Source organism: Meleagris gallopavo, unplaced genomic scaffold (assembly GCF_905368555.1).
Source record: "Meleagris gallopavo unplaced genomic scaffold, MGAL_WU_HG_1.1 scaffold_15, whole genome shotgun sequence".
Taxonomy (NCBI): Eukaryota; Metazoa; Chordata; class Aves; order Galliformes; family Phasianidae; genus Meleagris; species Meleagris gallopavo.
The window spans coordinates 60,233-85,174 of NW_028147029.1; the positions used below are offsets into that span (position 1 = coordinate 60,233).

General features: G+C 63.7%; 1 protein-coding gene across 2 annotated transcripts; it reads left to right on the forward strand.

The window, feature by feature from the left end:
• BICRA (BRD4 interacting chromatin remodeling complex associated protein) lies at positions 1–24,492 on the forward strand. Of its 2 annotated transcripts, XM_085215309.1 has the most exons (13): positions 1–251; positions 7,376–7,421; positions 8,776–8,818; positions 9,113–9,178; positions 10,386–12,413; positions 15,184–15,364; positions 17,214–17,341; positions 17,625–17,744; positions 18,008–18,069; positions 18,420–18,568; positions 19,068–19,162; positions 19,536–19,638; positions 20,757–24,492. In XM_085215309.1, the coding sequence occupies exons 2-13, from the start codon at positions 7,381–7,383 to the stop codon at positions 21,929–21,931; spliced, it is 4,191 nt and encodes a 1,396-aa protein (XP_085071435.1). In that variant the 5' UTR covers positions 1–251; positions 7,376–7,380; the 3' UTR covers positions 21,932–24,492. The 2 variants fall into 2 exon arrangements, with proteins under 2 accessions (XP_085071435.1, XP_085071436.1); XM_085215310.1 differs by lacking the exon at positions 9,113–9,178 and having other exon boundaries at positions 5–251.
• Positions 24,493–24,942: the final 450 nt, after the last annotated feature.

Below are 24,942 nucleotides of genomic sequence, written 5' to 3' on the forward strand. Positions count from 1 at the left end.
CGAACCGGGGGCCGGGGTTTTATTTTATTTTTCCTCCGCGAACGCCGCGATGTTTAATTTTTTCCCCTTCTCCCTTTCCGTCCCCCCGTCCTCCCCGCCGCCCTCCGCTCCCCCCGGCCCGGCCCGGCGGCGGCGCGGCCGTCAGGCAGCGCGTTGAACCGCTACGTGTCGGTGCCTGCTGGGGTCCTGCCTCCGGAGCCCGTGCGGGGATGTGTGGGAGACCCCGCGCCGGCCGCCGCTCAAACCTCACGGTGAGTTGGGCACAATGTAACCGATTTCTCGCCAAATGCCGCCGCCCCCCCGACGCCGCCGCCGCCGGGCCCCCCCGCCGCTCCCCCACCCCTCCCGGCCCGGCCCCGACGCCGCCGCACGACGCGGGAGGGGAAGGAAGGAAGGAAGGGACGGAGGGAGGGAGGGAAGGAGGGAGGGAAGCGCCGCCTCGCCCGGCCCCGGGCCGCCACAACGGGGGCGACCCGCAGCCCCCCCTCGCCCTGCGCCCCCCCTCCCGGCCCGGACCCGCCGCCTCCCCCGGGCTCCGCGCCGCCGCCGCGCCCCGCGGAGCGCCCGGAGCCGCCGCCTCGCACGGCCGGCCCGCGGTTCTCCTTCGGCCTCCGTTGGCGGGGAGCGGCGGCGGCGCCGGGCCGTCGTGCCCCGTGTGCGAAGCCCCGGCCCCGTGTGGGTGTTTGGGGCTGCCGGGCTGCCCGGCGCGGCGCATCGCGGCCCTTCGCCCAATAAACGCACTTGGTTGTCCTCACGTTCTCCGCTATTTCATTGGGGAGCTCGGAAGCGATGAGGGGACGCGGGGAGCGACGCCTCGGTGGTGGAACTGCGGGCACGGAGGTGCTGCCGGGCCGGGGAGGCCGCAGCCCCGGTCCTGGTCCCGGTTCTGAGGGGTCCCCGTGTAGCGGTCCTGGTTATAAGGGAGCCTGGAGCCCCGGTCCGGGGTCTGAGCGAGGGGTCCTGGAGCCCCGGTTCTGAGCGAGGGAGGCCTGGTGCTGCAGTCCTGGTTCTGATTGAAGGGTCCAGAGCCGTGATCCCGGTGCCCGTGTCCTGGTTCTGAAGGATCCCAGTGTAGTGGTCCCAGTGCCCGGGTCCTGGTTCTGAAGGATCTCAGTGTAGTGGTCCCAGAGCCCGGGTCCTGGTTATAAGGGGTCCTGGAGTCCCGGTTCTGAGTGAGGAGTCCTGGAGTCCGGGTTCTGAAGGGTCCCAGAGCAGTGAACCCGGTGCCCAGGTCCTGGTTCTGAGCGAGGGGTCCTGGAGCCCTGGTCCTGGTTCTGAGTGAGGGGTCCTGGAGCCCCGGTCCTGGTTCTGAGTGAGGGGTCCTGGAGCCCGGTCCCGGTTCTGAGGATCCCAGTGTAGTGGTCCCAGTGCCCCGGTCCTGGTTCTGAGTGAGGGATCTTTGGGCCGCGCTCCTGGTCCCGGTTGTGAGCGAGGGAGGCCTGGTGCTGCGGTCCTGGTTCTGAGCGGAGGAGCCTGGAGCCCAATCCTGGTTCTCAGGGGTCCCAGAGCTGTTGTCCCAGTCCTGGTTCTGAGTGAAGGAGCCTGGGACCCGGTTCTGCTCCTGGTTCCGAGGGGTCCCAGAGCTGTGATCCCGGTGCCCTGGTCCTGGTTCTGAGGGATCCCAGTGTAGTGGTCCCAGAGCCCGGGTCCTGGAGCCCCGGTTCTGAGCGAGGGAGGCCTGGTGCTGCAGTCCTGGTTCTGATTGAAGGGTCCAGAGCCGTGATCCCGGTGCCCAGGTCCTGGTTCTGAAGGATCCCAGTGTTGTGGTCCCAGTGCCCAGGTCCTGGAGTCCCGGTTCTGAGCGAGGAGTCCTGGAGTCCGGGTTCTGAAGGGTCCCAGAGCTGTGAACCTGGTGCCCCGGTCCCGGTTCTGAGGATCCCAGTGTAGTGGTCCCAGAGCCCAGGTCCTGGTTATAAGGGGTCCTGGAGTCCCGGTTCTGAGTGAGGAGTCCTGGTTCTGAGGGGTCCCAGAGCCGTGAACCCGGTGCCCAGGTCCTGGTTCTGAGCGAGGGGTCCTGGAGCCCCGGTGCTGGTTCCGAGCGAGGGGTTCTGGAGCCCCGGTCCCGGTTCTGAGGATCCAGTGTAGTGGTCCCAGTGCCCAGGCCCTGGTTCCGAGTGAGGGATCTTTGGGCCGTGCTCCTGGTCCCGGTTGTGAGCGAGGGAGGCCTGGTGCTGCGGTCCTGGTTCTGGTTCCGAGGGGTCCCAGAGCCGTGATCCCAGTGCCCAGGTCCTGATTCTGAGGGATCCCAGTGTAGTGGTCCCAGTGCCCAGGTCCTGGAGTCCCGGTTCTGAGTGAGGGAGTCCTGGTTCTGAGGGGTCCCAGAGCCGTGAACCCGGTGCCCAGGTCCTGGTTCTGAGCGAGGGGTCTTTGGGCCCTGCTCCTGGTCCTGGTTGTGAGGGACGAAGGCCTGGTGCTGCGGTCCCGGTTCCAAATGAGGGGTGCTGGAGGCCCGGTCCTGGTTCTGAGGGACCGTAGAGCTGTGGTCCCGGTGCCCCGGTCCTGGTTCTGAGGAATCCCGGGGTTCTGGTGCCAGGGCCCAGGTCCTGGTTGTGAGCAGGGAGTCCTGAAGCCCCGATTCTGAGTGACAGAGCCCTGATACTGCGGTCCCGGTTCTGAGTGAGGGGTCCTGGAGCCCCGGTCCCGGTTCTGAGTGAGGGGTCCTGGAGCCCCGGTCCCGGTTCTGAGTGAGGGGTCCTGGAGCCCCGGTCCCGGTTCTGAGTGAGGGGTTCTGGAGCCGTGGTCCCGGTACCCAGGGCCTGATGATAAGGGATCTTAGGGTCCTGGTTGTGAGTGAGGGGTTCTGGAGCCCCGGTCCCGGTTCTGAGGATCCCAGTGTAGTGGTCCCAGTGCCCCGGTCCTGGTTCCGAGTGAGGGATCTTTGGGCCGCGCTCCTGGTCCCGGTTGTGAGCGGAGGAGCCTGGAGCCCCGGTCCTGGTTCTCAGGGGTCCCAGAGCTGTTGTCCCAGTCCTGGTTCTGAGTGAAGGAGCCTGGGACCCGGTTCTGCTCCTGGTTCCGAGGGGACCCAGATCTGTGATCCCGGTGCCCAGGTCCTGGTTGTGGGCGAGGGAGGCCTGGAGTCCCGGTTCTCAGTGAGGGAGGCCCGGTGCCGCTGTCTCGGTTCCGAGGGGTCCCAGAGCTGCGGTCCCGGTGCCCTGGTCCTGGTTCCAAGTGGGGGGTCCTGGAGCCCCCACCCTGGTTCTGAAGGGTCCCGGAACTGCGGTCCCAGTGCCCTGGTTCTGGTTGGGAGCGAGGGGTCCTGGTGTCGTGAGCCCAGTGCTGGTTCTGAACGCAGCTCCTGGTGCTGTGGACCCAGGCCCAGTTTGGTGGTCCCGGCGCTGTGCTGCCCTATGGGGCCTCCTGTGCTCTCTGCCCATCTTGGGACCCCCGGGTGGGCTCAGCCCCACATCCCCCCCACCCCTGGGCCCCTGTGGTGGCGTGGGACCAAAAGGTGAGGGGAGGAGCCGTGGGGCTGGGGGTGCAGCCGTGGGGCTGGGGGTGCAGCCGTGGGGCTGAGAGTGCAGCCGTGGGGCTGGGGGTGCAGCCGTGGGGCTGGGAGTGCAGCCGTGGGGCTGGGGGTGCAGCCGTGGGGCTGGGGGTGCAGCCGTGGGGCTGGGGGTGCAGCCGTGGGGCTGGGAGTGCAGCCGTGGGGCTGGGGGTGCATCCGTGGGGCTGGGGGTGCATCCGTGGGGCTGGGGGTGCAGCCGTGGGGCTGGGGGTGCAGCCGTGGGGCTGGGGGTGCAGCTGTGGGGCTGGGCCCCCTTGCGCTCAGGGAGCTCCAAACCCACTCGGCTGTGATTGTGGGGCCCACAAGTGGACGTGTGGGGCTGCGGCGGCTGGAAATGGGGGCGGTGAGCTCTGGTGGCAGTGGTTGGTGAGGATGGAGTTGTTGGAGCATCTTCAGGGCCGTCCCAGGACGGGATGTGGGGCTGGGGGGCCAGGAGCTGCGCACACAGATGTGGGGTTGCGGAGCTGGGGGTCCAAGAAGCTGTGCACAGAACTGTGGGTCTGGAGCTGTGGGTCCAGGAGCTGCACACTGAGCTGGGGGTCCTTGGGTCTGGGTGCTGTTCAGAGCTGTGGGGCTGGGGGTTCAGGAGCTGCACTCAGAGCTGTGGGTCTGGAGCTGCACTCAGAGCTGTGGGTCAGGAGCTGCACTCAGAGCTGTGGGTCCAGGAGCTGCACTCAGAGCTGTGGGTCCAGGAGCTGCACTCAGAGCTGTGGGTCTGGAGCTGCACTCAGAGCTGTGGGTCTGGAGCTTCTTGTAGAGCTGTGGGTCTGGAGCTGCACGTGGAGCTGTGGGTCCTTGGATCTGAGTGCTGTTCAGAGCTGTGGGTCTCTGGGTCCAAGAGCTGCACACAGATCTGTGGGTTTGGAGCTGTGGGTCTGGAGCTTCTTGTGGAGCTGTGGGTCTGGAGCTGCACACATATCTGTGGGTCTGGAGCTGTGGGTCTGGAGCTGCACTCAGAGCTGTGGGTCTGGAGCTTCTTGTGGAGCTGTGGATCTGGAGCTTGTTGTGGAGCTGTGGGTCCAGGAGCTGCACTCAGAGCTGTGGGTCTGGAGCTTCTTGTGGAGCTGTGGGTCCAGGAGCTGCACTCAGAGCTGTGGGTCTGGAGCTTCTTGTGGAGCTGTGGGTCCAGGAGCTGCACTCAGAGCTGTGGGTCAGGAGCTGTGCACAAAACTGTGGGTCCTTGGATCTGGGTGCTGTTCGGAGCTGTGGGTCCAGAAGCTGTGCACAAAACTGGATCTGGGTGCTGTTCGGAGCTGTGGGTCCAGAAGCTGTGCACAAAACTGGGTCTGGAGCTGTGGGTCTGGAGCTGTGGGTCTGGAGCTGTGGGTCTGGAGCTGTGGGTCAGGAGCTGCTCATGGAACTGTGGGGTCAGGAGCTGCACGTGGAGCTGTGGGTCCGGAGCTGCTCACAGAGCTGTTGGTCCGTGGGCCGGTGCTGCACTCTGCCCCACACCGGGCTGCCCAGCTGTGTGTCACCCCGTGTGTCACCTCTGACTGCGTGTCACCCCAGTGTCACCCCAGTGTCCAACTGTGTCACCTCCAGCTGTGTGTCACCCCGTGTGTCACCTCTGACTGCGTGTCACCCCAGTGTCACCTCAGTGTCCAACTGTGTCACCTCCAGCTGTGTGTCACCCCGTGTGTCACCTCTGACTGCATGTCACCCCAGTGTCACCCCAGTGTCCAACTGTGTCACCTCCAGCTGCGTGTCACCCCAGTGTCACCTCAGTGTCCAACTGTGTCACCTCTGACAGCGTGTCACCCTGTGTGTCACCTCTGACTGCATGTCACCCCAGTGTCACCCCAGTGTCCAACTGTGTCACCTCCAGCTGTGTGTCACCCCGTGTGTCACCTCAGTGTCCAATTGTGTCACCTCCAGCTGTGTGTCACCCCATGTGTCACCCTGTGAGTCACCTCCAGCTGTGTGTCACCCCAGTGTCACCTCAGTGTCCAACTGTGTCACCTCCAGCTGTGTGTCACCCATGTGTCACCTCTGACTGTGTCACCCCAGTGTCACCCCAGTGTCCAACTGTGTCACCTCCAGCTGTGTGTCACCCCGTGTGTCACCTCTGACTGCATGTCACCCCAGTGTCACCCCAGTGTCCAACTGTGTCACCTCCTGCTGTGTGTCACCCCGTGTGTCACCTCCAGCTGTGTGTCACCCCGTGTGTCACCTCTGACTGTATGTATGTCACCCCATGTGTCACCCCAATGTCCAACTGTGTGTCACCTCCAGCTGTGTGCCACCCCGTGTGTCACCTCTGACTGCATGTCACCCCAGTGTCCAACTGTGTCACCTCCAGCTGTGTGTCACCCCGTGTGTCACCTCTGACTGCATGTCACCCCAGTGTCACCCCAGTGTCCAACTGTGTCATCTCCTGCTGTGTGTCACCCTGTGTGTCACCTCTGACTGTGTGTCACCCCAGTGTCACCCCATATGTCACCTCAGTGTCCAACTGTGTCACCTCCAGCTGCGTGTCAACCTGTTTGTCACCTCTGACTGCATGTCACCTCAGTGTCCAACTGTGTGTCACCTCCAGCTTTATGTCACCCCGTGTGTCACCCCATGTGTCACCCCAATGTCCAACTGTGTGTCACCTCCAGCTGTGTGCCACCCCGTGTGTCACCTCTGACTGCATGTCACCCCAGTGTCACCTCAGTGTCCAACTGTGTCACCTCCAGCTGTGTGCCACCCCGTGTGTCACCTCTGACTGCATGTCACCCCAGTGTCCAACTGTGTCACCTCCAGCTGTGTGTCACCCCGTGTGTCACCTCTGACTGCATGTCACCCCAGTGTCACCTCAGTGTCCAACTGTGTCACCTCCTGCTGCGTGTCACCCCGTGTGTCACCTCCTGCTGCGTGTCACCCCGTGTGTCACCTCTGACTGTGTGTCACCCCAGTGTCCAACTGTGTCACCTCCAGCTGTGTGTCACCCCGTGTGTCACCTCTGACTGCATGTCACCCCAGTGTCACCTCAGTGTCCAACTGTGTCACCTCCTGCTGCGTGTCACCCCATGTGTCACCTCACGTGTCACCCCAGTGTCCAACTGTGTCACCTCCTGCTGCGTGTCACCCCGTGTGTCACCTCTGACTGCATGTCACCCCAGTGTCACCTCAGTGTCACCCCAGTGTCCAACTGTGTCATCTCCTGCTGTGTGTCACCCTGTGTGTCACCCCATGTGTCACCTCTGGCTGTGTGTCACCTCACGTGTCACCCTGTAACTCCATGTGTCACCTCAGTGTCCGGCTGTGTGTCACCTCCGGCTGTGTGTCACCCCATGTGTCACCCCACATGTCACCTCTGTCTGTATGTCACCCCGTGTGTCCCCTCCTGCTTTATGTCACCCTGTGTGTCACCCCCTGTGTCACCTCTGTACGTCACCCCCTGTGTCACCTCAGCCCCCGGCTGTATGTCACCCCACGTGTCACCCCACGTGTGACACCCCATCCTTCACTGTCACCCCGCATGTCACCCATTGGTCACCGTGTCACAGCAGCGCTCCGTCTGTCACCCTGTCTGCCCGTCTGTCCCTGTGCTGTGTCACTCTGTCACCGCATCCCCTGCAGTGTCACCCCGTGTCACCTCGTCCCCCCGTGTGTCACCTCGTCTCCTATTGTCACCCCGTGTGTCTGTGTGTCACCCCACGTGTCCCGGTGTCCCCCCTCCGGTCCGCACGGCGGATCCGACCCCCGCCAGCCCCCCACCCGCCCCTGAAGGGCTCTGTTGTCCCCCTCCGTCCCCACGGCTCCCCCAGCTGTGTCCCCCCGCCCCCGGCGCTGATTTTGGGGCCGTTCCTCCCGATTTCGGTGCTCCCGGAGCTCCGCTTTCCCTGCGGCGCCCGCAGTGCTGACCGCTGTCTGCTCTCTTTGCAGTTGACATGGACGATGAGGACGGCCGGTGCCTGCTAGATGTCATCTGGTGAGTAACCCCGCAACCCTGCAGCCCCGCAGCCCCACAACCCCGCAGCCCCACAACCCCGCAACCCTGCAGCCCTACAGCCCCGCAGCCCACAGCCCCACAGCCCCACAACCCCGCAACCCCGCAGCCCCACAACCCTGCAGCCCCGCAGCCCCACAACCCCGCAGCCCCGCAGCCCTGCAGCCCCGCAGCCCCCAGCCCCGCAGCCCCCCAGCCCCGCAGCCCCACAACCCTGCAGCCCCACAACCCGGCAGCCCCACAACCCGGCAGCCCCACAACCCGGCAGCCCCACAACCCCGCAGCCCCACAACCCTGCGGCCCCACAACCTGGCAGCCCCACAACCTGGCAGCCCCACAACTCCACGACCCGGCAGCCCCACAACCCGGCAGCCCCACAGTCCCACAGCCCCACAACCCCACAGCCCCACAACCCCGCAGCCCCACAACCCCACAGCCCCACAACCCGGCAGCCCTACAGCCCCGCAGCCCCGCAGCCCCACAACCCCGCAGCCCCACAACCCCGCAGCCCCACAACCCCGCAGCCCCACAACCCCGCAGCCCCACAACCCCGCAGCCCCACAACCCTGCGGCCCCACAACCTGGCAGCCCCACAACCCCACGACCCGGCAGCCCCACAACCCGGCAGCCCCACAGTCCCACAGCCCCACAACCCTGCAGCCCCACAGCCCCACAGCCCCACAACCCGGCAGCCCTACAGCCCCACAACCCCGCAGCCCCGCAGCCCCACAACCCTGCAGCCCCCAACCCCCCAGCCCCCCAACCCCGCAGCCCCCCAACCCCCCAGCCCCACAACCCTGCAGCCCCGCAGCCCCACAACCCTACAGCCCTGCAGCCCCGCAGCCCTGCAGCCCCACAGCCCCCCAACCCTGCAGCCCCACAGCCCCACAACCCTGCGGCCCCACAACCCTATAGCCCCACAACCTGGCAGCCCCACAACCCCGCAGCCCCACAGCTCCGCAGCCCCACAACCCCACAGCCCCCCAGCCCCGCAGCCCTACAACCCTACAGCCCCCCAACCCCGCATCCCCGCATCCCCACAACCCGGCAGCCCCGCAGCCCCACAACCCCGCAGCCCCGCAGCCCCCCAATCCCACAGCCCCCCAACCCCGCGGGCCCCCAACCCCACAGCCCTACAGCCCCCCAACCCTGCAGCCCCCCAACCCCACAGCCCCCCAGCCCCCCAACCCCACAGCCCTACAGCCCCCCAACCCCACAGCCCCACAGCCCCCCGACCCCCCAGCCCCCCAACCCCCCGACCCCGCCGCCCCCACGCGGGCTGGGGCAGCTCAGTGACGGCTGGTTGCTGCCCCCTGACGCTGCTGTTGCCTTGCAGTGACCCTCAGGCCCTCAACGATTTCCTGCATGGATCCGAAAAGGTGAGCAGCCGTTTCTCCACCCCAGACCTCCCTGAGAGCCCCCCGCTAATTGCAGCTCATTAATCGCAGCTAATTGTTATCCCGCCCGGCAGCCCCTGCTCAGCGCCCGGCCCGTTTCCAGGGCGCTTTTTTTTTTCCCCTTTTTTTTTCCTCTTTTTTTTCTTTTTTTAAATCCTTTTTGCCACAAAATCGGGGGACCTCCAGCCCCCCCCCCGTTGTTTTTTTTTCTTTTAATATCTTTTTTTTTTAATAAACGGCAATGAAGGGAAGTAAACGAAGTCTCTTTAATTACAGATTGACAGTGATGATCTCCTGGACAGCACAGGAGATGCAGCCAGTGCCTTTTTTGAAGGTGCTGGGGTACGTATTGCCCGCTTCATCCTGGGGGAACAGAAACCTGCAGTTTGGGTTTTTAGCCTCTTTTTTTTGGTCCTTTTTTTCGTTTATTTTTTTGTTCTTTTTTCATCCTTTTTTTTTTTTTTTTTAAAAGCCATTTTTTGATCCTTTTTTTTTCTTCCCCCATCTATTTTTTTTTTTTTTAAATCCATTTCTTGGTCCTTTTTTTTTTTTTTTCTTCCCCCCCATCCATTTTTTTTTGCCCATTTTTAATCCATTTTTTGGTCCTTTTTTTTTTTCTTCCCCCCATCCATTTTTTTTTGGTCCATTTTTAATCCATTTTTTTGGTCCTTTTTTTTTCCTTCCCCCCATCCATTTTTTTTTTTTTTAATCCATTTTTTGGTCCTTTTTTTTTTTACTTCCCCCATCCATTTTTTTTTTTTTTTTAATCCATTTTTTGGTCCTTTTTTTTTTTACTTCCCCCCATCCATTTTTTTTGTCCATTTTTTGGTCCTTTTTTTTTTTCTTCCCCCCATCCATTTTTTTTGTCCATTTTTTGGTCCTTTTTTTTTTTTCTTCCCCCCATCCATTTTTTTTTGTCCATTTTTAATCCATTTTTTGGTCCTTTTTTTTCCCCCCATCCATTTTTTTTTTTTTTGTCCATTTTTAATCCACTTTTTGGTCCTTTTTTTTATCTTTTTTTTTTTCCTTTTCCTCCTTCATTTCTTTCTTACGCTTCCTCCCCCCCCCTTTACTTCCCCCCCCCCATTTCCCAGCCCCTTTCCCCCCCTTTCCAGGTGCGCCGACAGCCGCAGGAGGGTCGCAGGTCCCCCCCCGCACCCAGCACTGCTCTCCATCCCTGCGCTCTGCGGGGCGGGCGGCGCCGCGGTGCCCCCAGCTCGGGATGAACCCCAGAACCACTTCTGGGCACAAAACTCCCCTTTGCTCCCCGCCCGGGGCCGGGACGCCGCCGCCCTCGGAGCTCACATCCTCTTTTCCCCCCCCCCACCCCAGGAACGCGGGGTTCTGCGTGGGGGGAGCAGGGAGCTCCGCCACCCCTTTCCCCCCCGCCTCCTCCTCCACTCCTTCGGCTCGGCGCCGGGTTCCTCCCTGCCCTCCGGTGCCGCCGCTCGGCTCGGAGCAGAGCAGAGCAGGGCAGAGCAGGGCAGAGCAGGGCGGCCCCGGCAGCCGCAACTCAGCGCCTTCCTCTTCCCCCCCCCACCCCTCGCAGCTGCACGTCCAGGAATCCTCCGGCAACCACCTGACGGCCGAGCAGAGCCAGCCCAGCGCCAGCGTGGACCTCGACTTCCTGGAGGATGACATCCTGGGCTCCCCGGCGGGCGGCGGGGCCAACCTGCCCAGCTCGGAGCAGCCCTGCGACATCCTGCAGCAGAGCCTGCAGGAGGCCAACATCACCGAGCAGACTCTGGAGGCCGAGGCCGAGCTGGACCTGGGCTCCTTCCAGCTGCCCACGCTGCAGCCCGTGGTGCAGGCGGCCTCCGACGGCGCCCCGCAGATCTTCTCCGGCGGCGCCGACCTGATCGGTTTGCAGCAGCCCGCCGTGCTCACCCACCAGGCCTTGGTGCAGCAGCCCGTGGGGGCGGAGGTGGTGAACAAAGCCATCAGCGTGCAGCCCTTCCTGCAGCAGGTGGGCCTGGGCAACGTCACCATCCAGCCCATCTCCAACCTGCAGGGCCTGCCCAACGGCAGCCCCGGCGGCGCGCTGGGCATCGGCCCCATCCAGGTGGTGGGGCAGCAGGTGATGGCCATCAACCAGCCGGCGCAGCAGATCATCGCCAAGCAGGTGCAGCCCTCCCAGGTGGCCACGGTGCCCGTGGGCAGCTACATCACGCAGACGGCCCCGGAGCAGCAGCAGGTCACCCTGACGTCGGCCGGCGTCTCCCCGCAGGGCGCCGGCTTGGTCATCCAGAAGAACCTCCCGGCCGTGGCCACCACCACCCTGAACGGCAGCCCGGTGTTCGGCGGCGTGTCGGGGACGCAGGGCTCGCAGCCGCTCACCGTCACCTCCAACCTCAGCAGCCCCCTGGTGCAGGCGCAGAACGTCATCATCCACCGCACGCCCACCCCCATCCAGCCCAAACCCGCCGGCGTCCTGCAGCAGAAGCTCTACCAGATCACCCCCAAGCCCTTCGGCTCCAACAACGCCACGCTCACCATCCAGAACGAGGCCGCCCTGCAGCAGCAGAAGGCGCAGCAGAACCTCACCTTCATGGCCGGCAAGCCGGCTCAGAACGTGGTGCTGTCGGGCTTCCCGCAGGGCCTCCCGGCCAACGTCTTCAAGCAGCCCCCGCCGCAGCAGCAGGCGCTCAGCAAGCCCATGAGCGTGCACCTGCTGAACCAGGGCAGCAGCATCGTCATCCCGGCGCAGCACGTGCCGCAGGCCATGCTGCAGGGCCAGAACCAGTTCCTGCTTCCCGGGCAGCTGGCGGGCGCCCCGGCCGTGCAGATCCCGCAGCAGCTCTCGGCGCTGCCGGCCAACGTGGGCGGCCCGATCCTGGCGGCGTCGCACGGCGGCGGCCAGGCGCACATCATCGCCAGCCAGGGCCCCGGCGGGCAGCTGATCGCCAACCAGGCGCTGCCGGCGCAGATCCTCACCAACCAGAACATCGCCGGGCCGCTCAACCTGGGCCAGGTGCTGACCTCGCAGAACGCGCACGGCACGGCGCACATCCTGTCGGCGCCCATCCAGCTGCAGCCCGGCCAGGTGGGGCAGCCGGCGCTCTTCCAGATGCCGGTCTCGCTGGCCGGCGGCCTCAGCACGCAGAGCCAGCCCTCGGCGGCCGCCTCGCTGCCCGGCGCCGCCGCCGCCGCCGCCATCGGCCAGACGGGCCAGACGGTGATCCAGGGGGTGACGCTGCCCGGCCAGGTGGCCATGCTCAACGCGCCCGACGGCCTGGGCCCGGCCGTCAGCCTGCAGCCCTCGGGCAGCAGCCAGAGCCCCGGCCTGCTCGCCCAGCAGCCCGCCCCGGCCGCCGGCCTCCTCCCCGCCGCCGCCGCCGCCGCCGCCGATCCGCCCGCTCCCATCCTGGCCATCCAGCCGCCCGCCGCGCCGCCCGCCGCGCCCGCCCCGCTGCAGCTCAGCGTGCAGCCGCCGCCGCCCGCCCCGCCGCCCGCCCCGCTGCCCGCCGCCTCGCAGCCCAGCCCCGGCTTGGCCTCCAGCCCCGAGAAGATCATCCTGGGCCAGGCGGCCGCCGGGGCCGTCATCAACCAGGACTCCATGCAGATGTTCCTGCAGCAGGCGAGTACAGCCCGCGGCGCCCCGCTGCTACCGGGGTGGGGGGGGGGAGGGGGGGGGGGGCGAGGAGCCCCGGAGCCCCGCGCGCCCGCAGCGCTCCTCGCCGAGCCCGGCCCCCCGCCGGGGGGTGTCGGCACCGCGGCCCCCGTGCGGCGCCGCCCGTCTCCTGGCGGGGTCGGGCCGTGGCTCGGGCCGTGGCTCAGCCCGCGGCCCGCTTGGTTCGTCCCTGCGTGCCGTGGTTCCGCCGCGTTTCGGTGCCGGGTTTGGGCCGCTCTGGGCGATGCCGCGGCGCTCGGCCGTGGGTCCGGATCCATCGCTGCCAAAGCGCCGCGGTTGCGGCTGGAAGCCGGTGGGTTCCGTTTGCCCCGCTTTGGGACGCTGCCGAGCTCTCCTTTGAACTCCGCGCTCTGAGCAGCGATGCCGGTGTCGGTGTAGGGTTTGGTTTGCAGGTGGGTTTGGGTTTGGTCTTGGCAGCCCCCCTCCCGGCGCGGCCGAGGTTCTGCCCGTCGGAGCTGTTAGCGGGGATTTGGGGACCCGACTCTGGGGCCGCCGCCTTCCGACGGCTGCCGGGGCGCCCGGCCGCGGGGGCTCCGCGTTTGCTTTGGTGGAATTGGCGAAATTCCCCCAGGAACGGCCGCGGGGACCGGCTGAGGCGGCCCGGCCGACCTCGGGGGCTGCACGGAAAGCAAACGTTACAGCAGGAACCTGCAGCCCTACACCCGGCTGGGGGGGGTTGCAGGAAGTCCCCCGGCGTCGGTTGGCTTCTGCCCCGCTCACCTCGGAGCTCTTCCTTGCGGGGAGCTTCGCGGGGTGGAGCCGTGCGCAGGTAGGAGCAGGAGGACCCGAGACGGAGGATCCAAACCAAACCTCGGGGCCCAGGGGCTCCTCCCGTCCCCCCGTCCCGGACCCCCCCCCCCCCCCTGCCTCTCGCTGCCCCCGAGCTCCCACTAACGCTCCCCCCATCGCTGCTCGCTCTGCGTCCCCCCTCTCCCCTTCCTCGCCCCTTCCTGCCGTTTTCCGCCCCGTAACTCAGCGGGATGAGGTGCCGGGTGCTCCAAGCCCTCCACCTCGCTACCACGGACGTCCCGGCGCCGGCGGGCAGCACGGAGGCCCGGCGCCCCGACTAACCTCTGCCTCTTTCCTTCTCTGTTGCAGTTACCCGCAGGGCAGCAGCAGCTCCCTGGAGCCTCCCCGTCCCCTTCGCTACCTCATCCTCCCCTGGGGGAGAGCCCGCAGCTCCCGGCCGCCCACCTCCCCCCCCCTCCCTCCCCGCACCCCTCCCGCCCCCCCTCGCAGCCCCAGCCCCTCTCCCGCCCCCCCTCTCGGCCCCATTCGCGCCCCCCGTCCCAACCCCGCGCCCCCTCGGAGCCCCCCGCCCGCTCCTGCACCCCGCAGGCTCCCGGTGTCTTCGGGGTCCCCGGGCAGCTCTCCGCCTCCCCGCACGTCCCCCTGCGCCCGCCCTCCCGTCCTCCCCCCGCGCCCTCCCCGGACCCCCACTCGCCCCACTTCCAGCTGCAGTTCCCCCCCCAGGGCCCCCCCGCCCCGGCCCTGCACCTTACCGCAGAGCAGCAGAGGAGCTTTCAGATGGTCCCGGGCCAATTCCAACCCCTCTCAGCAATCCCAAATCCCGCTCCTCAGCAGAAGCAAATTCTGGACAGGTTCCAGCAGGTAAATGAGTGCCATCCAGGGCCGGGGTCGTCGTTCCGCTCGGTGTAGGGCAGCCGTGGGGCCCCGCGCAGAACCCAAACCCAGAGCAGGACCTGAAGCCAAAGCCATCTGAACCTAAAAGAAACCTGAAGCCAAACCGTCCCCAAAAACTCCAAAAACTGAACCCGGAACGACCCCAAACCTGAGCTCAAACCAAACCCAACCCAACTCGAAGCCAAACCCACGCCAGACACGACCCCAAACCAAACCCAAACCTGCCCGCTTCCTCCCTGCAGTGGCCTCCAAAGCCGAGCAGCTGGCTCAGGTTCCGTGGGGTCGCTGGTTCCGTGGGGTCGCTGGTTCCGTGGGGTCGCTGGTTCCGTGGGGTCGCTGGTTCCGTGGGGTCGCTGGTTCCGTGGGGCTGTGCCCACTGCGGTGGCTCGGGGCGCGTGGAGGCACAACGCTCCCGATCCCCGGGCTGTGTTTGTGCTGCTGATTGCCTCCCCCGGTGCGCAGAACCTCGTGCACGCCGTCGTGTTCAGCGCTCGCAGGAGAGGATCTGCCTGGGAAACGAGGCATTAGCGGCTTTTAATTAAGAGGAGGTGTTGCGGTGACAGATTAAATTGTCCCCACGGCGCGCCGTTCCAGTCCTTGTGGGACTCGGTGGCACTTTGGGGAGCGGTGGGGCTGCGTGCCTCCGTGGTGCTGGGGCTTCCTTAGCACCTGCCTGGGAAAAATGAGCCCGAACATCCAGCATGGAGAAACACCAGACCTGGGGGGGGGGGGGGGGGGGGGAAGAAATGGAGTGGAAGGCACAGCTCTGGAGCTTGGCGTGTTTAATCACAGGTTCATTAAGAGAATCCTCTCCAGGCGCCCGGCTCGCGTGGGCTCTGCAGCGGTGGGTCTGGAGGGCGCGTGGCCAGCAGGCACCAACCCCACCAACCAACCCCACCAACCCACCCCACCAACCCCACTCCTTTTGTGTCTTAGCGCTGAGCTCTGGGCACAGAGCAGGGAGGGAGGGCTGCGTTCCTCCCCTCGGCGTCGCTGCGGAGCAGAGCTGAGGCCGGTCGAGCGGAGCAGTTTGGGGGCACGGTGTTCACCTTCTGCCTCTCGTCCCACGCAGGTGCCGCAGGGGATCATCCTGCAGACGAAGCAGCAGACTCCCACCAGCCAGGCCTCCCCAGCGCTGAACCAGTTCAGCAGCCAGTCCTCCTCCGTCCTGGTCAGCAGCCAGGGGCAGCCGGTGACGGTGACGGCGACGCCGAGCCCCGCGCACAGCCACAGCGGGCCGCCCTCCAGTGCAGGTGTGTGCCAGGAGGGAGTCTGGGGTTCTGATCGGGGTTCTGATCGGGGTTCTGCACGCCTTGTTTCCTAAAAGCTGAATTCAGTGAGCTGTTGAGCAGCCGCAGAGCCGACTTTCTGCAGCTGCTACCAACACGGGGCTCTGGGTGATAGAACCGCTCACGCTCGTGTTTTTAGAACCTGAGCTTTTAGACGTGTCACTGCTCTTGCCTTCCGGGCCGTTGTGGGTTTATTTGTCGTGCCTGGACAGCAGAGTAAGGCACGCTTCTGTCAGCTGCTCCGTGTAGGCTCGTGAATTGGGTTCACGAGTTGGAGTGGGGATGAGTTGGATTGGGTTGAGTTGGGTCAGGTGAGTTGAGTGGCGATGCGTTGGTTGGGGTGGGGGTGAGTTGGGTTGGGTTGAGTGGGGATGAGTTGGTTGGGTTGAACTGGGTTGAAATGGATTGGTTGGGGGTGGGTTGGGTTGAGTGGGGATGAGTTGGTTGGGTTGAGTTGGGTCAGGTGAGTTGAGTGGTGATGTGTTGGTTGGGGTGGGGGTGAGTTGGGTTGAGTGGGGATGAGTTGGTTGGGTTGAGTTGGGTCAGGTGAGTTGAGTGGCGATGTGCTGGTTGGGGTGGGGTGAGTTGGGTTGGGTTGAGTGGGGATGAGTTGGTTGGGTTGAACTGGGTTGAAATGGATTGGTTGGGGTGGGTTGGGATGAGCGGGGAGGAGTTGGTTGGGTTGAGTTGGGTCAGGTGAGTTGAGTGGCGATGTGTTGGTTGGAGTGGGGGTGAGTTGGGTTGGGTTGAGTGGAGATGAGTTGGTTGGGTTGAACTGGGTTGAAATGGATTGGTTGGGGGTGGGTTGGGTTGAGTGGGGATGAGTTGGTTGGGTTGAGTTGGGTCAGGTGAGTTGAGTGGCGATGTGTTGGTTGGGGTGGGGGTGAGTTGGGTTGGGTTGAGTGGGGATGAGTTGGTTGGGTTGAGTTGGTTGGGGACGGATTGAGGTGGCTGGGTTGGGTTGAGGGCGGTTGAGTGGGGTTGGGTTGGTTGAGTTGAGTGGGGATGAGTTGATTGGGTTGAGTTGGTTGGGGACGAATTGAGGTGGCTGGGTTGGGTTGAGGGGGGTTGAGTGGGGTTGGGTTGGTTGAGTTGAGTGGGGATGAGTTGGTTGGGTTGAACTGGGTTGAGATGGGTTGGGATGAGTTGGGTTGGGTTGAGTTGGGTTGGGTTGAGTTGGGTTGGGTTGAGTTGGGTTGGGTTGCGTTCTTTGGGGATGGGTTGGGTTGAGTGAGGATGGGCTGGGTTGGGTTGCGTTGTTTGGGGATGGGTTGCGTTGATTGGGGATGGGTTGGGTTGAGTGGGGATGGGTTGGGTTGGGTTGCGTTGATTGGGGATGGGTTGGGTTGAGTTGGGTTAGGATGAGTTGGGTTGGGTTGGGGATGGGTTGGGATGAGTGGGGATGAGTTGGGTTGAGTTGGTTGGGGATGGGCTGGGATGAGTTGGGTTAGGATGAGTTGGGTTGGGTTGGTTGGGGATGGGTTGGGATGAGTGGGGATGAGTTCGGTTGAGTTGAGTTGGGTTGAGTTGGGTTGGGGATGGGTTGGGTTGAGTTGGGTTGGGTTGAATTGAGTTGAGATAGAAGCACAGGCTGCACTTTGGAGTCTCCCCGTGGTCAGATAACGAAGCTCGTCAATGCTGGGCACAATAAGGGCAGTGCATTGCAACTTGCTTTAAAAACAAAGAGCAGCGACCACGTTTGCTGAGGCACCACAGAATTCAGTGCTTCAACCAGTGCCAACTGAGCACCCTTGGGTGAACCTCAGTCCATCAGGACTGAGCTGGGCCCTGACCCACTGCTCTGTGTCCGCAGGTGGCACCGCCCCACCTCCCTCCGACAGCAAACCCTTCTCCAGTGCCGCTGTGCCCATCGCTGCCGGGAAGGGGCCCACGGCCACGGGGAAGCCGGGAGCATCCCTGGCGATGCCGCAGCCGGTGCAGGTGAGAGCAGGGGTCACAGCTTCCCATCCCAACGGGAACTCGGAGGGTAGCGAAAGCCCTTGGTGGCAGCAGCTGCCCTCAGAAAAGGAGGAATGAATTCCCTGGAACGGCTTTTCCCCCCCACACGCGTTTTTCGCGACTAAAACCATTCCCTGTGATATTGACGGAAGTCCCGGGGAGGGGAGCTTTGCTCCTTTCTCTGTGAGATAATGAATTACTTAACGAGCGCTTCTTGAGTTCTTGCTGGGATTCCAAACGCCGACGCTCTCTGTGCCTCCCGCAGACCAAACCGGGGGTGATCAGCTCCGTCTCGGGCCTGAACCTGGGGAAGGGGCCGCTGCAGATCCAGGTGGTGGGGAAGGGACTCTCGCAGCTCGTGCCCTCGGTGCAGAGCCAGCAGCTGGTGAGCTCGCGTGGAAACGAATTCCACCCCAAACCGCTCCGGATGAGCGGAAGCGTTTCTCCTCCCTGACAGTCTCTGCTTTCTCCTTTTGCTCGCCTCCCCAGTTCTGAAGCAATTAAACCCGTTCCTTGTCTGTTTAGAGCCCTTCCAACAGTTCTGTTCCTAACCCCCTCGAAGAGGCAGAGCTCCCCTTAGCACAGACGTGTTCGCCCGCACGGCTGCTCTCACCCCTGCTCTCACCTCTCTTCTCTCTTTCCCCCAAGTATGACAGCAAGCTGGGGAGCCTGAAGAAAACTCCCACACTACAGCCCAGCAAAGAGGCCTGGTGAGTGCGGGGGCTGCGGGGGCTGCGGGGGCTGCGGGGGGGCCCGAAGCATTGCAGCACAGCAGGACGTCCGCGTGCAGTGGGGCAGCGTGGGGGGTTTGGGTGAAGCTGCGCCCGGGGAGCGCTCAGCTGAGGGTCCTCACGTCGCTGCCTCTCCCTGGGAGGTGCGATGCCACCCTGCACCGCCCGGCAGTGTCGGGCTGCTCCTCCCTTCAGAATCCTTCCCTGGCTTCTTTCTCATCCTGAGAGCAGCTCCCAGCCTTGTCCCGTATCGGGGGGGGAAGCGGGGATCCCACCCGTGCAGCGCCTGCTGAGCTCCGCAGCAGCTCTGTGCTCTTCCTCTCTTGCAGCTTCTTGGAGCAGCTGCACAAACATCAGGGGGCAGTGCTGCATCCCGATTACAAGACCTCCTTCCACTCCTTCGAGGACGCCTTACAGAGGCTGCTGCCCTACCACGTCTACCAGGGGATGCTGCCCTCCGCCCAGGACTACAGGAAGGGTGAGGGCTGGAGGCTCTGCCTCGCCGTGATGTCGTAGCGTTGCCAGCAGAGCAGGCACAGCTTTATTTTAAAAAAGGAAAAAGGGGAGAGAAAAACAAAAAAAAAAAAAACAAAAAAAAAAGACAGCGTGTTTTTTTTTTTTAGTACTAAAAAAGGAGAAACTCTGTGTGCCTTTGCTCCAGAAAAACACAAATTCCCAGGGCGGCACTCGGGGTTTGCCAGGGATTCTGACCTGAAGTTTTCCAGCACTCCGTTAAAGACGTTTCAGCGCAGTGCTGTGAGAAACCACTGCAACACAGCCCTGAGCTGTCGGTGTGGGCGCTTAACGACCCCCGGGGGTCTCACAGCAATTAGGAATTACCGGGAATCCTTTCGTCACGCCGGGTTTCCCAAAGTCCCTGCCCCACAGAGCTCCCCCCCGGCCCCCTGTGTGCGAAGCTCCGTGCCTCAGGACCCCCCCCCCAGACTCTCCCCCCTCTCCTTCTGCTCCCCTCGCAGTGGATGAGGAGTTTGAAGTGGTGTCCACGCAGCTGCTGAAGCGCACGCAAGCGATGCTGAACAAATACCGCCTGCTGCTCCTCGAGGAGTCCCGGGTAAGGCTGGTGCTCGGCGTCCTCCGCACGCACCGTGGGCTGCGGCACGTGGACCCCCACCTTGCGGGGTCTTCGGGGTCTGTGGGGCCACAGGGAGCTGAGGCGCTCCGTGCCGACAAAGGCAGGAAGAGCTTTCCTGCGCCTGCAGCTCGGGCTTCGCACGTAACTGATGCTTATCGCCCCGTGAGCTCAGCGGAAGGCGGCTGCGCTCCGAGCTCTGCTCTCTTTGAGTGGGATGGGGAGAAGTCAGGGAGGGTGATGCCGACCTCGCAGCCTGCGTAAAGACGGCGCTTTGCTGCCCCAGGCCGGTCCTCTAACGAGCCCTCCTTCCTCCCTGCCCTCCCCTCTTCCTCCTCGTCTTCCTGCCCTACAGAGAGTCAGCCCTTCTGCAGAGATGGTGATGATCGACCGCATGTTCATCCAGGAGGAGAAGACCATGCTGGCGCTCGACAAGCAGCTGGCGAAGGAGAAGCCAGGTGGGAAGCGCTCTCCTTTGCCTCTGTGCCTTTGTAACTGCCCGCCTTCCTGCTGTCCTCTTCAGAGGCCCCACGGTGCTCAGGGCAGGGCAGTTCCCAGCTCTGTCCGTCAGTCCGTCCCTTCCCCTTCGCGGGGCTGTAGCTGTCAGTCTGTCCCTCCCCGAGGTGGGGCTGCAGCCTGAAGCTTTAAACAAAGTGCAGCGTTCGGGCCCCTGACAAATCACTTGTTGTTCCTGGCTGCCCTGGAGATTCTTTATTTAGGTTTGCGTTCAGTCGCTGCCTATCCCCAGGGCGAAGCTCGTTAAGGGATAAACTTCATCAGAAGTGGAAGGAAGGAGCGTTCCCAGAGGGAGGAGAGGAGGGACTGAGAAATAGCAGCTGGCCGGGAGGCAGAAAGTAACCCCAGCGCCAGCAGGCAGAGCCTGGAGTCACTTTACAAGAGGTGCTGCGAGACCCCCGAGTGCTGCAGGCGTGAGGGCTCCCACCACAGCTCTGCCACTGGTTCTTCCCGTGGGACTCCCTGAGCAACCCAGTGTGCTGTGGGGTGCCCTGGAGAGCTCCCAGGATCCCCTGATGTCCCGTAGGGCACTCCGGAATGCTCCCCGAGCTTCTGGTTGTGCTCTGGAATGCCCTGGAGGCTTCCCAACGCGTCCTGTGAGACCCAAGGACCTCCAAGGGAACTCCGGGACGCCCCCTGAGCTCCTCAGTTTGCCCCAGAGGTTTCCCAGTGCACCCCAGAGGCCTCCCAAGACCCACGAGTGTCCCGCAGGGCGCTCTAGAGTGACCCCCGAGCTGCTGGTTGTCCTCTGGGGTGCCCTGGAGGCTTCCCAGGACTCCCAGTGTCGCGAGGGGCACCGCAGTGTGTTTCCAGAGCTTGGGGGTTTTGTGCCGCAGGGTCTCCTCGAGGCTTCCCAGGGTGCTCTCCAGGACAGCGGGGACTCCTGTAGTCTTGCGGAGCTGTAGCTTAGGCCTCAGGGTGCCCAGGAGGGACCCCTCGCTGAACTCGGGGAGACCCTAGGGTGCTCCCTGAGCCCGTAGCTGTCTTGTCGGGTGCTCCGGAGGACTCCTGTTGATCCCGGAGGACTCAGGCTGACCCCCACGCCTCGTTTCCCTTCCAGATGAGTACGTCTCCTCGTCGTCCCGCTCCCAGAGCCTCTCCTCCGCCGCACTGCAGCCCTCCTCCTCCTCCTCCTCCTCCTCCTCCTCCGGCCTCACGCCCGCGGCCGACAGCTCGAAGGCTCCGGCGGTGCAAACGGCCACGGCCATCAACCCCACCAAGCTGGTGATCAAACACAGCGGCGGATCCCCGTCGGTGACGTGGGCCAAGGCCTCCCCGAGCCTGGACGGCGACGACGACGCGCTGCCGTCGCGCAGCAAACCGCCCATCAAAACGTACGAGGCACGCAGCCGCATCGGCCTCAAGCTGAAGATCAAGCAGGAGGCCGGGCTCAGCAAAGTGGTCCACAACACCGCGCTGGACCCCGTCCACCAGCCGCCGCCGGTCTGCAGGGTGATCAAAGCCGCCGAGCAGCACTCGGCCGCCGCGGGCGCCGGGCAGATGAACGGCACGGTGGAGCACGGCGGCGCCGCGCCGGCGGAGAAGAAGCCGGTCACCTTCTGCCGCCTCCCCCTCCGCAAAACGTACCGGGAGAACGTGGACGCCTTCGTGGCCGAGAAGCCGAGCGAGAAAGGCGGCGGCGCTGCCAAGGCCGACAAAGTGCTGCTCCGACAGGAGGACGGGTCCCGCGGCCTCACTGCCGCCCACAAGAGCCACGAGGGCGGCGCGGGCGACAGGAGCCGTGCGGAGGAGAGCTCCAAGCTGCTCTTCTTCGGCCGCGGCGACGCGCGCTCGCTGGTGCTGCACGGCAGCCCCGTCCCGCAGAAGAGCGACGACTCTACCAGTGGCCTTATGAAGGAACTCGCGGAAGTGGAGGAGGAGTTCTACCACGGGATGATCAAAACGGAGCCCCCCGACCATGGCCCCGGCGCCGAGCTCACCTGGGAGGTGCCGCTGCCGCCCGCCAAGCGCAGGAAGTCCGAGTCCTTCGAGGTGGACAACGCCAGCTTCTCCAGCGACAGCCCGCAGGACGACTCGCTCAACGAGCACCTGCAGAGCGCCATCGACAGCATCCTCAACCTGCAGCAACCTCAGACTGGCGGCCAGAACGTCCGCACCCCCTCTTCCTCCTACAACTCCTCCTCCTCCCCCTTCTCGTCGCCCGTCCACCGCACGGACGCCTACCTTGCCCCCAATCACAACGGCGGCCTTGGAGCGAGGACGTTGAACAGATAACAGCGACCCTGACGGAGCCGAACGGCGAGCCGAGGAGTGGGGAAAGGCGAGGGGGGGGGGTCCCGCAGCGCTCGGCCCCGCGGTCGTTGGGGGGGTTCTGCGCCGCGCTCACCGCGAGGAGCGCACGGAGCGGCGGGGCCTGCGGGCGTTGTCGGCTGTGTAATTAGAACCTGTAACAAATGGCTGATGACGAATATCTGATCGGTCTCTGTTCTCTTCCCCCGCCCCGGCCGTCCTCAGCGCGGAGCAGGTCGGAGTCAGAGCCGTGGGAGGCCAAAGAGGACTCTGCCGCCGTGGCCGCGGAGGTGACGTCTCTTCTTCTTCCTTCTTTAAGTTATTTCCCACCCCCGCGGGCCGGCGGACCCCCCTCATCGGGCGGAGCGCGGCGAGACCCCAACACTAACGGAGTTTACGGCAGACAGAACCCGGGAGGGTTTCGGGGGAGGCACTGCGTGCTCCTCCAAACGAAGCGTTTTCCGATGCCCGGAGGAGGATTGGTTTCCCTGGGGAGGGTCGGCTCCTTCCCTCCTTGCCTTACTGCTCTTCCCCGCTCCACGCGAAGGCGGCGACCTCCAGAGCCACCGCTGCCCACCCCGGTGTGGGTGAGCCCCCGCCCGTGGCGCGGATGCGTTCCGTGGGGCAGGGATGTGTCCGTGTGTCCGTGTGTCCGTGTGCTGCACCGCTGCAACGGATCCGCGCGGCAGCGACCGCCGAGCTGGGAAAGGCCGGGCGCGAAGGAGGCCGAGTTTTGGGTGGAGAAAGTTCAGTTTGGGGAACGCCGAATTTGGAGAGCGTCGGATTTGGAGAAGGCCGGATGGAGGGAAGGCTGACGTTGGAGAGTGTTGAGATGGGGAGTGCTGAATGTGGGGTGCGCCCAACTCAAGAGATGCTGAACTCAAGGATTGCTGAACTGGGAGAATGATGAATTCGAGGAACGCTGAATTTGGGAAACGCTGGTTTTTGGAGAGCGCTGAAGCGGGGCAGCACGGCGGCTTCTCCCCGCCCGGGAATTTCCACCTGGAAAAGGCAGAATTTGGGGCTCACCCCAATGGAGGAATGGAGGGAATGGGAGGAACCCGGCGCACTCCTCAGTGCTCCTCGCCAGGACGGGGTCATGGGAGCCCCCGGAGCCGCAGCCTTGGGGCCCTGCGCCCCAAACCCCGAATTTTTGGGGCGGTGCCGACACCGAATGTGGCGATCGGAACCGTCTCCAAACCGAGGGTGGTACCGAGAGTGCCGGGATGCTGAATGGACCCACCTCCGTCCCCACAGCCCAGCAGAGGACGGCGCCGGACGCGGAGCTCAGGGATTCGCACCTGGAGGTTGGCACGGGCCTTTTTTTGGGGGAATTTCACCCAAATCGATGACCCCGTGGCTCTGCACCTCCGCTGGAGCAGCGCCGACTGCCGGCGCCGCCCGTCGGTTTTTTGGTTTTTTTTTTTTTTCCTTTCCCCTTTGCTTCGTTTCTTTTTCTATTTGCTTTTTTTTTTTTTTTTTCTTTTCCCTTCTTTTTCACTTTTTCCATGAGGAAACTCTATGTGCCGGGCCCTGGATCCGCCGCTGGTCGCTCTCAGCTCCTCGGTGCCTGAAATCCCCCGACCACCGCAGCGCTGCTCCGTACCCCAAACCTCCGTTTGCCTTTTTCTGCCCCGTTTTGCCTTTTTCCCCAGCCCCGTTTCACCACCGATCGGCCCCATCTCCGCCCGACCGCTCGGAAACGCCGAACCCTCGCCCCCGTTTCTCCTCATTTCGCACCCAAAAGCGGCCTTAAAGCGCCCCGACTCCCACCGGAGGAAGATTTCATCGCCAAAAAGGAAGAAATCTCCCCCAAATCCCACGGCTGGGGGTCAGCCCTCACCCGCCTCGTTGGCTCTCGGGATCCCGCGCCCGACTCGCCTCATTTTTGTCCAAAACGCCCCAAAATGAGGCCCGGGCTGCGGGCACGGCACGGATCTCCTCGCAGCTCCGTTTGGCTCCGCTCCCACCGGCGCTTCCCGGGGCGGCAGCAATAAAAAAGGGACGGCGCTTCCCGGCGCAATATTCGGCGTTTTCTTTTTTATATATACGTATATATATATAAAAAAAAAAAAAAAAATGTATATTAAATCGTTTGGTTTTCGTTTAGTGTCTTAATTATTATTTTCCAAGCCAGAAGGAAGTGTGGATTGGGATCGATCGCGCGTCGTTTGTCCTTTCGCTCTGCCTGATGGAGCCGGTGGAGAATCCCCAAAATCGCCCTTTTTCCACCCAAAAAGCCGTTCTGCGTCGGCGTTCCCCCCCAAAATCCCCCCAAATCCGGAGGGAGATCCGCTCCCCCCCCCCCCCCCCCCCGGAGCTCAGCCCCCAAAAATGGGGAAAAGGCCAAAAAAAAAAAAAAGAGGAAAAAAAGGCTCCAAGAATGGGAACAGAGCAGCGCCGCCCCCGGCCCCGCGACCGCCGCCACCGCAACAGTCCTATAAAATAATTTTGTACTGTATTTATTGTGTATAACGATTTTTTTAAAGAATTATGTACATTTAGTACTTCTGTGTAAATTAAATCGCTCTTCTTTTTAACAACTGCTCCCGCCTCGCTCTGCCCGTCCTTCCCCCCACTTCTCCCCGCCTCGACCCCACCTCATTTTGGGGTTGAATCCCCCGCTTTTCGGGCTTTCGGGAGCCTCTTTTTGGCAGTGCTGTGTATTTGGGTGGAACCTGGGGGGGTCCGCGGGGGGGTCCGCGTCCGGCGCTGTGCGGAAGGGAACGCCGCCTCCTCCGGCTCCGCCTCAGCGCAACTTTTATTTTATTTATTCCCCCCCCCCCCTTTTTTTTTTTTTTTTTCCGCTTTTATGGCTCTGCCTTCATCTCCACTCCCTCCCCCTTCCTCCTTTAATAATTTATGGTAATGTATTCCCCCCCGCCCCCCCCAGCCCTTTTCTCCCCCGCCGCCTCCCGGCCGCAGGCAGACGCTCCGTGGGTCCGTCGGGAGAGGGGCGAAAATTGACTTTTCCCCAGCACCGACCCACAGCCGTC